The sequence below is a fragment of the Mobula hypostoma genome, chromosome 4 (assembly GCF_963921235.1).
Source record: "Mobula hypostoma chromosome 4, sMobHyp1.1, whole genome shotgun sequence".
Lineage (NCBI taxonomy): Eukaryota > Metazoa > Chordata > Chondrichthyes > Myliobatiformes > Myliobatidae > Mobula > Mobula hypostoma.
This window is the reverse complement of record NC_086100.1, coordinates 167,526,351-167,540,770: the sequence shown is the minus strand read 5'-3', so window position 1 is coordinate 167,540,770 and position 14,420 is coordinate 167,526,351. Positions and strand designations below refer to the sequence as shown.

The following is a 14,420-nucleotide window of genomic DNA, read 5'->3' as shown; positions in this document are numbered from 1 at the left end:
TGAGGTGTGGGATTCTCTACCCACTGTGAAAGAAATGCTGTCCATGTGTTTCCTAAGCCCTGAGAGTATTTTGATGGGGTAGGGAAGGTGAAGATGATCCTGATTGGAGATATGACAATGATCGTTATGATTTGGACCCTGTGCAGTCTGGAAGATCAGCTGGGCTGATGCACAAATATCTGTCCAGCACTCCTGGTGAAGCTTGCTTCCCCTATCCAAACAAACAAACAAACACACAGTGCTCTGTCTGATGGCTATAGATAAAGGAATTGGTTATTAAATGGGTTTATTATTGCCACGTGTACCAAGATTATGCACTGAACTGCAGCTCGTAAGTTAACAAATTTCACATCACATGCCGGTGATAATGAACCTGATTCTGAAGATACAGTCAATGCTTTGTTTTGAATGCCAACATAAGTTACATGAATGTGGTAGAAGGGATAAGCAATAACAACATTTAGATTATAATGTTGTAATTAAAGAGAAACTTCAGGGCAAGCAAACCATAACGTGCAATGGGCATGTCGAGGTAGATTGTGAGGTTCAGAGGTCCATTCCAGAATTTTTATAGCAGTGGGGTAAAACCTGCCCTTGACCCTGATGGTATGTGTTTTCAAGCTTTTGTATCTTCTGCCCAATGGAAGTGGGAGAAGAGAGTGTGTCTCGGATGGGTAGACTTTGACTATACTGGCTACTTTCCTAAGGTATCGAGAAGTTCAGACAGAGTCAATGGAAGTAAGTGAGGCTGGTTGGCATGATGGACTGGGCTGTATGCACCACTTTCTGGAATTTCTTGCGGTCTTGGGCAGAGCACTTGCCATACCAAGCTGTGATGCATCCAGATAGCAACACACACAAAAAATGCTGGTGAACGCAGCAGGCCAGGCAGCAACTATAGGAAGAGGTACAGTTGATGTTTTGGGCCGAGACCCTTCGTCAGGACTAACTACTTTCATTTAGTGCTGACGAAGGGTCTCGGCCCAAAACATCGACTATACCTCTTCCTATAGATGCTGCCTGGCCTGCTGCGTTCACCAGCACTTTTTGTGTGTGTTGCTTGAATTTCCAGCATCTGCAGATTTCTTCGTGTTTGCATCCAGACAGAATGCTTTCTATGGTGTATCTGTAAAAATTGGTGAGGGTCTACAAGAGCTTGCCAATTTCTTTAGTCTTCTGAGGGAGCTGAGGCACTGGTGAGTTTTCCTGGCCATTGTGTCTCCATAGCTGGACCAGGACAGGCTATTAGTGTTGTATATAGCTAGAAACATGAAGCTGTTGACCATCTCCAGCTCAGCATCACTGATGCATTGAGGGGTATGTGTTCTGCCCTGACTCCTGAAGTCAATGACTAGCTCTTTGCTTTTGCTGACGTTGAGGGACAGTCTCTTGTCTGATCCCCTACTGGTAGTCTGTCCTGTCATTATTGGAGATCCAGCCCACTAGAGTGGAGAGTCCTTTGCAGATGGAGTTAGATCAGAGTAACATGCGTTTAGAAGGCACACCACAGCTTCTTACAGACATCTCAAACACTGTACAGCCAGTGAGATGTGTAGGGGCTGTAATAATGAAGAAAAGGTGTAAGCTGATTGTTCAAGGATAAACATCAGCCCAAACGTTAGGAAAATCTCCCTTGGTTCCTGTGTAGTCTTTTGTGTGTAGTCGAGAGCATTCGGAGCCTCCGTTTTAAACCAATGGCAGCATCCAAAGGAGCTACAGTCTTAAGAAGGCGGAATCCGGCATCAAGGGTCCCCTCCATCCAGATCATGACCCCTTCTTGCTGTTACCTTCAGGCAGGAGGTACAGAGCCCGGAAGCCCCACACCACCACTTCCAGGAACAGATACTTTCCTGCATCCATCAGGTTCTGGAACTGACCTGCACGAGCCCTCGCTCAGTCACAGAACACTATGGACCACATATTGTCTCGGTTTGTTTTTGTATGAAGGTCTTGCTTTTGCTCGGTCACTGTACGGTATCATTTTAAGTATAATTTATATTTTGTGTGTTGTCTGTCCTTAAATACTTACGATGCTGCTGTGAGCAAGTTTTTCATTGTACCTGTACCTCGCCATACTTGTGCTTCTGACAATGGGTTCACCGTGACTTGACCTGACAGACAGTGCCCACGACTGTACTGTTGCGTTTGTACCCCACCTGTGTTACTATGACTTCTTTCTTGCTTCTAGTTCATCCCGATGCCAGTACTCTATGGAGTATTTCTGTACATGGGTGTTGCCTCCCTGAATGGTGTGCAGGTGAGTAGCCACTGTTCCGAGTTCACAGTACTCCAGACAAACTCCCTTCTGGTTATTAGGCCATTATAACCTTTACGGTTGGAGTGAATACCTATGGGGCGAATATAATCAAAGAGGTGTACAAAATTATGTGTATTGCTAGGGTGACTCCATGCAGGCTTTTTCCCCTTGGGTTGGGTGGGACTAGAACAAGAGGTTTATAGTGAAAGGTGAAATATTTACGGGGAACCTGAGAGGAAACTTCACTCAGAGGGTGATTGATGCTGGTGTGGAATGAGCTGCCGGCGGAATTGATAGAGGTGGGTTCGATGGTAGCAGTTGAGAGAAGCTTGGATAGGTACATGATTGGGAGGTGTTGGGAGGGATATGTCCTGGATGCAGGTAGGTGGGACTAGGCAGAAGATCAGGTCAGCATGGATTAGATGGGTCAGAGGGTCTGTAACTGTGCTGTAGTTCACTATGACCATAACTAAAGAGATTCTCCCTGAAACTCAAGATGACTTCAATCACCTTGAGCCAATTAATGGTGGTTCTCCTTCAGAACAGTCGATGACAAGAAACTTGTCTGCGTAAGTTTTTAAAGTGGAAAAGCCACTGCACTGGGGCAATTCCACTCTCTCAACCTCCAGAGTCTCGGTCCAGTGGTACGAGCAGTCGTCACAACTGGGGTCTTCCTTGGTTGCAGTGGATGGCCGTGACTTCTGTGTCTCATCATGCCCTTCGCTCTCCGCGGAACGTTGCAGAAACCGCCTTCCTAGCTGCTGGGTCTCACTGTAGATCTCGTCTGGCCAGTCCGCGGGAGCTGACTTTATGTGCTAGAACAGGCATGTCCCTTTATCACTGGGTTAGTGGGGCTTGGCTGCTGTCACATGCAAACAGCTACTTGGAGCCTCAGAAGAGAGCTGAGTGTCCGGTGGGGACCAAAGATGAGTGAGCGGCTCCAGGTTGGACACAACAAGCCCCTTCACCAGAGGTGCTACCCCTCTCTGGACACCCCATATCTCCCCATTAATGGAGCCATAAAGTTATAGAGTTATACAGTAAGGGAATAGGCTCCTCAGCCCAATTCATCTATGCCAAGCAAGTTGCCTATCTCAACTATTCCCATTTGCCTGCATTTGCCCCCTAGTCCTCTAAATCTTCCTTATCTGGACACATGTCCAGCTACCTTTTAAACATTGCAATTATATCCATTGCTCGTACTTCCTTGGGCACCTTGTTCCACACACCCACCACCTTCTGTGTGAAAAACTTGCTTTTCCGGTCCATTTTAAACCTTTCCCCTCTTACCCTTAAACCTGTACTCTCTGAGTGACAACTGAGGGGGCTGCTTTGTCCTGGATGGTGCCAAACCTCCGCATCCACTCAGGCAAGTGGGACATACTCCATCACAATCCTGATGTGTCTTGTAGATGGTGAAGGGCCTTGAGGTGCCAGGAGGTGAGAATTCAGTGAGAGGACTTGTTCTTGAGGCTGAGGGAGCAGTGGATTGAGGGTAAGGGCTCTGCTTCATGGTTTCAGTTCATGGACCGGTTGAAGTTGCTGCTGATGCCTCCAAAGCACCAACCAGACTTCATCTACCTGCGTCACGTCCCCCTGCGCAGAGTGCACCTCTTCACCTTCATTCAAGCAGTCTGCCTCACCTTGCTGTGGGTCCTGAAGTCAACTGTGGCAGCCATCATCTTTCCAGTCATGGTAGGTTGCCTCACTTTTTGTTTTACAGAGTTCACTGCAAGCCTCGGGTGCTGTTGGGCTATTGGTGCGGAGTTTGCACATTCTCTCTGTGACCACTTAGGTTTCCCCCAGGTGCTCTATCTCTATCTCTATCCCTATATCTCTTCCCCACTCCCTCCCACCATGGATCCCTGTACTGGTCTGCATTTAAGGAAGAAGTCTTTCCGAAGTTCTCAGCCTACAGTTGTGCTCTGGTTACGTTGACGGTAGCAATGAGGCGATAATTACACTAGGATTTCACTCAGTCTCCACAACTTCAGAGAAACCAGCGTAAGTTTCTCCCAACTCCTCCTTGTACTGTAGCTTATACCGTCTAATCCAGGCAACATCCTGGTGAACCTCCGGTGTACCCTTTCCAAAACACACATCAGTACACAAATCTCCCCACTCCCTCTCCAGTAAAGTCACGGCTGATTTACTCCAAAATTATGGTGAGTGGTAATGCCCCTGATTGCTATTGATCAAATCCAGGCCACTCTAAATCAACACAAGAGCACAGGAGCGAGATGAGGATGATTGTGAAGCCTAATTTCCTAGCAGATAGAATGTGACATTAGGGTTGGAATATGCTGGCTGTGTTTCAATTAACCACTGCAGCCTTGGAGTAATATAATGGATTCTCCTTGGTGTCTACAGATCCTGGCGCTGGTAGCCGTAAGGAAAGCAATGGACTACATCTTCACCCAACATAACCTTAGCTTCCTGGATGATGTCATCCCAGAGAAGGATAAGAAAAAGAAAGAGGATGACAAGAAGAAAAAGAAGAAGATGAGTGCAGACAGTGATAACGAAGATGTAAGGAACAGCTAAGTAATTTAGTAACTGGCTGTTAAATTAATCCTCCAGATCCAACCATAACTGAAATATGTGGCTAATAAATGGTAAAATATAATTCCCACTTTAGGCAATAATCCATCAGAAATGAATTTCAAATTTTTTCCACCACAGATGGCTTTCAGCCAGTCATACCTGTTACAGGCTCTCCTACTAGGCCTGCTAGTTCCCTGCATTTTAAAAAAATTGTTGCTAGTTTCCTTGAGAAAGGTCCCACTAAACCAGCTATTGAAGAATTTCTGTCTGTTCAAAGTTCAAAGTAAGTATATTATCAAAGTGTGTATATCTGTCGCCATATACAACCATGAGATTCATTTTCTTGTGGGCATTCACAGTAAGTAGAAGAAACGCCATAGTGTCAATGAAAGACCGCCCCAGCAGGACAGAGAACAATCAATTTACAAAAAACAGCAAATTCTGCACATATAAAAAAGAGAAATAATAGTAATAAATAAACAAGCAATAAATATCGAGAACATGAAATGAGGAGTTCTTGAAAGAGAGTCCATGGGTTGTTGGAACAGTTCAGTGGTCGGGTGAATGAAGTTGAGTGAAGTTATCCCATCTGGTTCAAGAGCTTGGTGGTTGAGGGATAATAACTGTTCCTGAAGTTGGCGGTGTGAGTCCTGAGGCTCCTGTACCAGCGAGAAGAGAGCATGGTCTGGATGGTGGGTGTCCTTAGAGATGGATGCTGCTTTCCTGCAATAGAACTCCATGTAGATGTGCTCAGTGATGGGGAGGGCTTTCACCGTGATGGATTGGTCCATATCCACTACTTTTTGTAGGCTTTTTCATTGGTGTTTCCATACAGACCACGATGCAACCAGTCACTATGCTCTCCACCTCACATCTATGGAAGTGTATCAGAATTTTAGATGACATGCTGAATCTTTGTAAGCTTCTAAGAAAGTAGAGCTGCTGCCATGCTTTCTTCTTAGTGCCACTTACGAGCTGGATCCAGGACAGATCCTCTGAAGTGATGACACCGAAGATTTTAAAATTGCTAACCATCTCCGACTCTGATCCCCCGATAAGAACTGTCTCATGGACCTCTACTTTCCTCCTCCTAAAGTCAATAATCAGCTCCTTGGCTTTGCTGAGATTGCAAAGTGCGAGGCTGTTGTTGTGACACCACGCAGCCAGATTTTCAATCTCCCTCCCATGTGCAGATTTGTCACCACCTTTGACTCGACCAGCGACAGTGGCGTCAGCAGCAAATTTAAAATGGCATTCGAGTTGTGCTTAACCTCACAGTTGTGAGTATAAAGCCAGTAAAGCAGAGGCTAAGCACATAGTCTTGTGGTGCACCCGTGCTGATGGAGATGTTGAGGCAGGTTCTGTTTAGACACTGGTGTAATTGAAGCCTACCTGAAGCAGGTGGGCACCTCAGACGGCTGAAGCAAGAGGTTAAGGATATTGGTGAACGTTCCAGTCAGTTGATATGCACAATTCTGTAGAACTCAGCCAGGTATGCTGTCTGATCCAGATGCTTTCCATGGGTTCACCCTCATGAAGGATGCCCCCACGTCATCTTCAAAGACTGAAATCACAGGTTCATCGGAGACTGTGGGAGTTTGTGAGGATGCCGCCACATTTTGACTTTTGAAACTGAGCATAAAAGGCATTGAGCTCATCTGGGGGCAAAGCCTTGTGGTCACCTGTGTGGCTCGGTTGCTTTTTGTAGCAGGTGATAGCATTCAAGTCCTGCCACAGCTGTCGAGCATCCTTCAGTGATTCAAGTTTGATCTGGGTTTGCTCATGAGATGGCTTTCCGGAGATCCTAGTTGAACCTCTTGTATTTTACTTGGTCGCCAGACCTGAATTCCAATGATCTGCCCCTCAGCAGATTATACGTTTCATGGTTCCTCCAGGGCTTCTGGTTAGGGAAGGCTCTGAATGATATTGTGGAGTTATACTCATCTACAACTGTTTTTATAAAGTCTGTGAAAACCATGGTGTATTGGTTCAGATCTTCTGATGAGTCCTTGAATATGGCCCAGTCCACTGACGAGAAACAGTCTCGTAGCTGCCCCTTTGCCTCCTGTGACCACCTCTTTGTTGTCCTTATCTCTGGAGGCTTGTTCTTTAGCCTCTGCCGGTATGCAGGTCGGAGGAGGACAGCTGAGTGATCAGATTTCCTGAACTGTGGTCTAAGCATGGAACGGTAGGCATTACTAAGCAGAGTGTAACAGTGGTCAAGTGTATTGGGACCTCTGGTGCTGCAGGTGATATGTTGATGATAATTGGGCAGAGATTGCTTCAAACAAACCTGATTGAAGTCCCCGACAATGATTTGAAAGACAGCGGGTAAGGCTGTTTCTTGTTTGCTGTTGGCAGCATTCAGTACAGCGAGTCCCTGTATAACCCTGCCCAACCCTGCCCTGTGGCAGTTTGTAAACTGCAGTCAGGATCATGAAGAAAACCTCATGGTAAGTAGAATGGTTGCCACTTAATCATTAAATGTTCAAGGTCAGGGACATTTCCTTCTCGAAATCAGCAGTCCAATCCATCCTGTGTATCAAAAAGCCCTCGGGTCTTACCATCCAGTGTGTCCAGAATGAGCCATGTTTCCATGAAACAGAAGGCAGCCATTTCTCATTTCCCTCTTATACAATAATCTTGTTCTTAGGTCCCCAGCCCTATTCTCCAGTGACTGTATGGTTGCTAACAAGATGCTGAGTAGAGTATGTCTGATGCCTCTTCATTTTAGCTGCTTAGGGGTCCCCCTTCCTACCTCTCTTTCAGCCCTGGTGATGTACCTTTGTCTGCTTAAAGCATCCCTGAGAATTGTCTGCCGAGTCCATCAGAAGATCATGAAATTGCTAGTTTGCTATAAGACAGTTCAAAAGTATGTTGCTTAGAGGGAAATTGCAGGCTACAGATTGCAGTGAGAGTAGTTCCAAAGAAGTATATTTAGAAGTTTTTTAAGCTGCCCGCAACATGTTGCCATGGTTGGCTAGTGTGGTGTTTCAATCTGTGTCGTCTGGTTACCGATTCTCCCACTTCTCCCCATTGAAGCTCTTCTGCATCACAGATGGTCCATGTGACCTGCTTCGTCATCTGGCAACTCATCCAATCACAGTTTGCCTTTTAACACATGGAAACTGACCCAGGGAAGTGATCCCTGGCTGAGAGTGATGTTATTGGTGCTGTATCACTGCAGTAATACTGTTTATTTTAAGAAGATGTCTTTTAAGAGAGAAGGTTTGTATTGACCCTCTGGTCTGGGAGAAAGAGCTCAGATCTCCTCTCCCTGTTTCTAGTCTTTCTGAGGTCACAACTGAACTGCCGTGCTCTAAATCTTAATGACTCTTTTGTTCAGGACTCATCACAATCAATTATTCCAAAATTACCTCTCACTCTCATGATATGAATACATTGTCACAGTGAACTATCTACTGTCCAGGAACAGAAACCAACCCATGTCGAAGACGTGATCATCCCTTTGCCCAGTTGGAACTCAGCGCAACCAAGAGTGCTATGAATAATTGATATGTAAATTGCTGGTTATTAAGCACTACCTTTGTCTATGACCAGAAGGGTCAGGAAGACTTGAGGCTAAATGCAATTGTGTTTCCATGACTCGAAGAGGAACCTCTTCATGTTTATGGGTCTTGGTGAGATGGTGACAATTCCCTATAAAACCTATCCACGTCAATATCATGATCACTCCATTTGATGTAGGTCAGTGTGGGTGTTGGGGTCTTGCTGTAATTAACAATGAAGAGGAGGAGTGGTCAACTAGCCCCAGTGTTCCCAGTTGTTTTCCAACATAAAGTCTGCACAAACTCATGTGCACGATGACGTTTGTTAGTGTAAACATAGAACACAGTACAGTAAACAGAGGGATGTGCACTTCAGTCCTTGATGATGTGCCAAACTAGTAAATTTGTTTAACTATTAAAATGGTAATAAAATGCATAATTAAACTAATCCCTTCTGCCAACACAATGTTCACATCCCTCCATTCTCTACACTTTCATGTACCTATTTAAGTATCAGTTAACTGCCTCTATCGTATCTGACAGAGTATTCCACAGACCTACCATGAAATATGTAAAAAAAGAAATGCACCCATACACCCCTCTCACCTTAAATGAATGTCCTCTAGTTTTAACCCTCTAGTGTGGGTGGTCTTGCAGTCAAAATTAACTCTCCACAATTTGGAGAGTTAGGCTTGCCAGTTTTGGGCTAACACGAGAAAATGTGCAGATGCTGGAAATTCAAGCAACACACACAAGATGCTGGTGGAATGCAGCATCTATCCGAAGAAGTATAGTCGACATCTCGGCCTGAAACGTCGACTGTACTTCTTCCTATAGACGCTGCCTGGCCTGCTGCGTTCCACCAGCATTTTGTGTGTGTTGCCAGTTCTAGGCTACATGTTCCTGGAGATTTCATTAGATCATCGTTGACTGCCATCTTGCCATAGGTCTTTGACATGCTCGTCCTTCCTGTTACCCGCTTTCTCCTCATCAATCAGAAAGCAAGCAGTCAGTTGACTTCCTGATTGGATGCTTTGGTTGTGGAAAACAAGTAGTTCATTTACCAGTTGTCTTGCAACCAGCAAGACTTTACTGTTTGACTTTTGGATATCTCTGATGAGTGGCCAAAAGGTTACTTAAGTACGAATAAACTTCAGGCCAAGGTTAGGAGCTCCGTTGGCTCTTGCTGTGGCTCTGTTGTTGGGGAAAGAGCTTAATGCTGGCCCAGGTCATCTCAGTCTCTCCTTTACTGTACATTCTCTCTCTTTGGCTTGGCTTTCTCCCAGCCTGAGGCCAAGACAATCACCTTGAGGTGATGCGTTGAAGACTGTTGACCATTGGTGAATCAGAATCAGGTTTATTATCACTGGCATGTGTCATCAAAATTGTTAACTTTGTGGCAGCAGTACAATGCAATACATGATAAATATAGAAAAAACTGAATTACTGTAAGTATATGTAATATATATTAAATAGTTAAATTAAGGTAAGTAGTGCAAAAACAGAAATGTAAAAAAAATAGTGAGGTGGTGTTCATGGGTTCAATATCCATTTAGAAATCATATGGCAGAGGGAAGAAACTGTATGTGTCTTCAGGCTTCTGTACCTCCTTCCTCTCAGTAATGGTCTGATTGTTATCATTGGTAATAGTCATAGTCATACTTTATTGATCCCGGGGGAAATTGGTTTTCGTTACAGTTGCACCATAAATAATAAATAGTAATAAAACCATAAATAGTTAAATAGTAATATGTAAATTATGCCAGGAAATAAGTCCAGGACCAGCCTATTGGCTCAGGGTGTCTGACTCTCCAAGGGAGGAGTTGTAAAGTTTGATGGCCACAGGCAGGAATGACTTCCTATGATGCTCTGTGTTGCATCTCAGTGGAATGAGTCTCTGGCTGAATGTACTCCTGTGCCCAACCAGTAGTGGATGGGAGACATTGTCCAAGATGGCATGCAACTTAGACAGCATCCTCTTTTCAGACACCACCGTCAGAGAGTCCAGTTCCATCCCCACAACATCACTGACCTTACGAATGAGTTTGTTGATTCTGTTGGTGTCTGCTACCCTCAGCCTACTGCCCCTGCACACAACAGCAAACGTGATAGCACTGGCCACCACAGACTCGTAGGATCAAGGCTGCAATATCAAAACATCATGTGGTGTGAGGTTAAGCAGCCAGCAATGGATGTACTCAGGATGGCTTAACTCGCATGGTGTTTCTCCAGGTTGGATCCCAGCAAGGCAAGCCAAGCCCAAATCCTGTTGCACCGATCAAAATGTTTATGATAGTACTTGACAGAGTTCATTATTTACATTTCTTATTGGCTGGGAGTAGCTTTTTTTGTGTTTTGTGCATTGCTGTTGTCTTGTTTTACATACCTTCTGAAATGTTTTTCAGTACTGAATCATGTTTCTGCTCCTTTGTGAATATGTCCCATGGGAAACTTTGTCCTTTGACCAGATGGACTTTGATGCTGCCACATGTCATGAATTATCTGTGTAACCCTCAATGCAATGTAACTGCCCTGGTGCCCCCCATGTCCTCTATGTCATGCCTCTTCCTGCCAGTACCTGTAAATTTCTCCACTTGTCCTTTAGGCATCTGTGAGTGAGTGTGTTTGTGCGTGTTGTGCATGTGTAGGAGAGAGTGAGTGTGCATGTGAAAGAGCGTTTCTCGTGTGTGTGTGTGTGTATGAAAGACTGTGTGGGAGAGTGAATGAGAGCACACTTCCATGACAGTATGTACGTGCTGTGGGTGTGTCCATGTGTATTGCATTTGTGTATAGTGCTTCTGTGAGTGTGTAAAGAGTGTGTGTGTGTTTGAGAGTGTGCTTCTATGAGTGCTTGTATACAAGTGTGTGTTTGTGTACTTCTGTGAGTTTGTGTGCGTCTATGAGACACCCTCTAGATCCAGCGGGATCTCTGAACTAAATCTAACAACGTACCTTTTGGACCCATTTTGTTCATGCTGCAGAAACACCCGTGAAAGAGTGGAATTACAGAGTGGCAGTCCCTCCTTTACCAGCGCAGTGGCATTGATGTAAACCTTTTGTTTTCAGTCAGTTAACCAGGTGACTGATGATCCTCTGCATTGTTGAGTATTCAGGTTACAGCCCTAACAACCACTGAAAGACAACAACATCTACAACAAGCAATTAATGCCATAACAAAGTCCACTCAGATCTTTTAGTTAAGAGTTGGTACCCATTACCAGCACACACACACAAAACCCTCACCCATCCTCAGCAGCTGGTATGGTCATTCTCATTCATGAGTTTTGAGGTCCAATTTGTGATGTGCTGTTTTTAAGCATTGTAAACATTTCCTTCACAGTCTGATTACCCATACTCAGAAAAAGTTCCTGCAATTAAAATTTCAATGGACATGATGGAACAAGAACCCTTCCTAGGCAGTAAAAAATCTACTGAGAGTGAGTAAAACCTTGTGACTGCCACAATTCCATTCTGTCAATGGGATCATTTCACTCACACTTTTTGCTCTCACCCACATCTCACAATGTCCAATACCACTAACTCTTTCACTTATTCCCCATTTCTACCATTTCCCACCTCCATCTCTCCGTCTCCCTCTCTTTTTCTCTGTCTCTGTCTCTCTCTCTCTTTCTGCCTCTCTGTCTCTTTCTTGCCACCCTCCTGGACCTCACATGAACTGTGCTGTTAAAGCTCTGTGGCTAACAATCATCAGCTAACTGTGCCTCACTGGGAGCCATAACCAAATGTTAACCCTCCATCTTTTGTCTCCCTTTTGCTGTCGTTTCCTTTGTGTTTCAGGTCAGTGAATTCCTTTGCTTTATCCGCACGCTCTTTCTCTTAATCAGCACAGAGAATGTGATTGGGAGGTTGTGCTTACACCCTGTCCTTTGAAAGCAGTCACTGTTCCACTGCAACCTGCCCTTCGTACTGCATGGTATGGATTTCTGCTTTGCAAAATCATTCTGAAAATTTGCCCTTCAGTATGTGACCACTGCACGCAGTAGGAGTAAAGGCAAACCATGTGCGTGTAAGAGACGGCATACTCCGCCCTGTCCCTACCCCTCCCTTTCCTGAGGCAAAGCCCCTCCTGGATCTGGACCACCATTTATTGCCCCAGTAAACAGTGCAGCCCTTGGGGTGGAGGTAGTCCCACAGAGAGACGTTGCAGGATATGGACACTCTGACAATGAGAGACAGTGATATATTTCCAAGATTTTGTTATTTATTTTTATTTGTTTGGGGGTACAGCAGGGTAACAGGCCCTTCTGGCCCAATGAGCACACGCTGCCCAATTACACCCATGTGGGTAATTAACCTAACAGCCCAAATGTCTTTGGACTGAGAGGAAACCAGAGCACTCGGAGGGAACCCGGGCAGTCATGGGGAGAACGTGTAAACTCCTTACAGTCAGCAGTGGAATTGAACGCGGGTCGCTGGCGCTACGGTAGCGGAGCAGTTAGTGCGACGCTGTTACAGCTTAGGGGGTCAGAGTTCAGTTCCGATGTCGTCTGTATGGAACCAGTATGTCCTCCTCATGCAATGTATGGGTTTCCTCTGGGTGCTCCAGTTTCTACCCCCGGTCCAAAGACGTACCAGTTAGTAGGTTAATTGGTCATTGTGAATTGTCCCGTGGTTAAATCTGGGTTAAATTGGTGGGGTCGGGGGGGTTGATGGGAGGTGTGGCTTGAAGAGTCAGAAGGGTCTATTCCACACTGATAAAATAATAGCATTATGTTAACCGCTACACTACAGCACTACCCCTTGTCCTAGACAAGGTTGATGGATTCCCATGTTCCTCTTGTCCTTTGATATTTCTGAAGCATCCTCTCTCTTAAGAGGCCATTCTGATGACTTGCTACTCATAAAATTGACAATAGATGTTAACACTGAACCTCCCTCTCCTCCCAGTCCTAGACCCAGTACTGCCTCTAATAAAGTGGATGTGCACCAAAAGTTTAATTTCGAGGTCCTTGTCCTTTGTGGGGTTGAAGGTCAGTTAGAACAGGGTTGTTGGGGGGTGACTTTCCCTGTGTTCCTCAGATCCCAGGTAGGGGTCTGACCTTGTGCAATTGACAACTACCTCCATGAAGATGTTGGGCAGTCAGTAGCCTTGTCCACATTTGTCCAGTTTTTTTTATTGGGTGCTCAGTTTTTTATTGGGTGTCAGTCACTTGGAAATGCTTGGTGACTGGACCACAGGTAGATGTGAATGTCCCATGATCTAGCTGAGATGATCATCTTTCGTGATTGGAGTGGGCATCAAATGCTACGCCCCCATCTGGTGATGGAGGTGAAACATACCCTTGCCTGCTGATCATAGATCCATAGGCTCTGTGCTATACTCCTTTCCAGTACAGACCCCCTGGCCTTTTCTCTCTGGGTTCTGGGCAGTGATAAGCTGAGGGGGTCAACCTCCTACTCCCTTCCAGTACAGACCCCCTGGCCTTTTCTCTCTGGGTTCCGGGCAGTGATAAGCTGAGGGGGGTCAACTTCCTTCCTTTGGTCAGAGTTTCACATCCGTGGCAGTAAATAGGCAGAGTTTTGAAATTAGAATGAAATTAATGCGAGTTATTTTTGCTGTCTCTCAATACCATCCTCACCAGCTTCTGCTCAACAGTAGTTCAAACTCCATTCCCATCCCACTTCAGTCTATGTTTTCCAGCCTAGTTGCATTCAGGTTATTATGGGATGGGGTGAGAGTGGGGTTACAGTTAGGCATGACAGTACACAGCTACTCACACGTGATCAGCACATGGTTTTCCAAACTCGGCCTGCAGTGCCTCTATGGCAGGAGGTGAGAGGTCATACAGGTAGGCAATCTGTTTGTTCCGAATCATGCACATTGGAAGTGCTGGGTACTAATTGTCACTTCGAATCACTGTTCATGGTAATGATGTCCACGCAACTTGTCTCAGGAGCTCAGCACCTTCCAAAATATGCCACCACCCCGGGAACAAATTTGTTGGACCACTGGTGAGTGATAACTCCTACTCACTTTCCCTTGCCATTGGTGTTAGTCAACCAATCACTCTCCACTCACTGTACCAGTAACTGGTCTGGATAACAGTCCCTGGCAGATGAGATTAATTGGATATCCCGGGTTTCCCACC

At 45.3% G+C, this 14,420-nt stretch overlaps 1 protein-coding gene across 4 annotated transcripts in view; it reads left to right on the top strand.

The window, feature by feature from the left end:
- The window catches only part of LOC134345754 (electrogenic sodium bicarbonate cotransporter 1-like), a 220,563-nt gene that overhangs the window by 195,493 nt on the left and 10,650 nt on the right, over positions 1 to 14,420 (top strand). For 2 of the 4 annotated variants that reach the window (XM_063046923.1, XM_063046922.1), the window contains exons 21-24: positions 2,189 to 2,257; positions 3,779 to 3,952; positions 4,628 to 4,786; positions 11,651 to 11,747. In XM_063046923.1, coding sequence (XP_062902993.1) covers positions 2,189 to 2,257; positions 3,779 to 3,952; positions 4,628 to 4,786; positions 11,651 to 11,747 — 499 coding nt within the window. The remainder of the gene's footprint in view (positions 1 to 2,188; positions 2,258 to 3,778; positions 3,953 to 4,627; positions 4,787 to 11,650; positions 11,748 to 14,420) is intronic. The other 2 variants (XM_063046920.1, XM_063046921.1) reach the window with 1 other exon arrangement.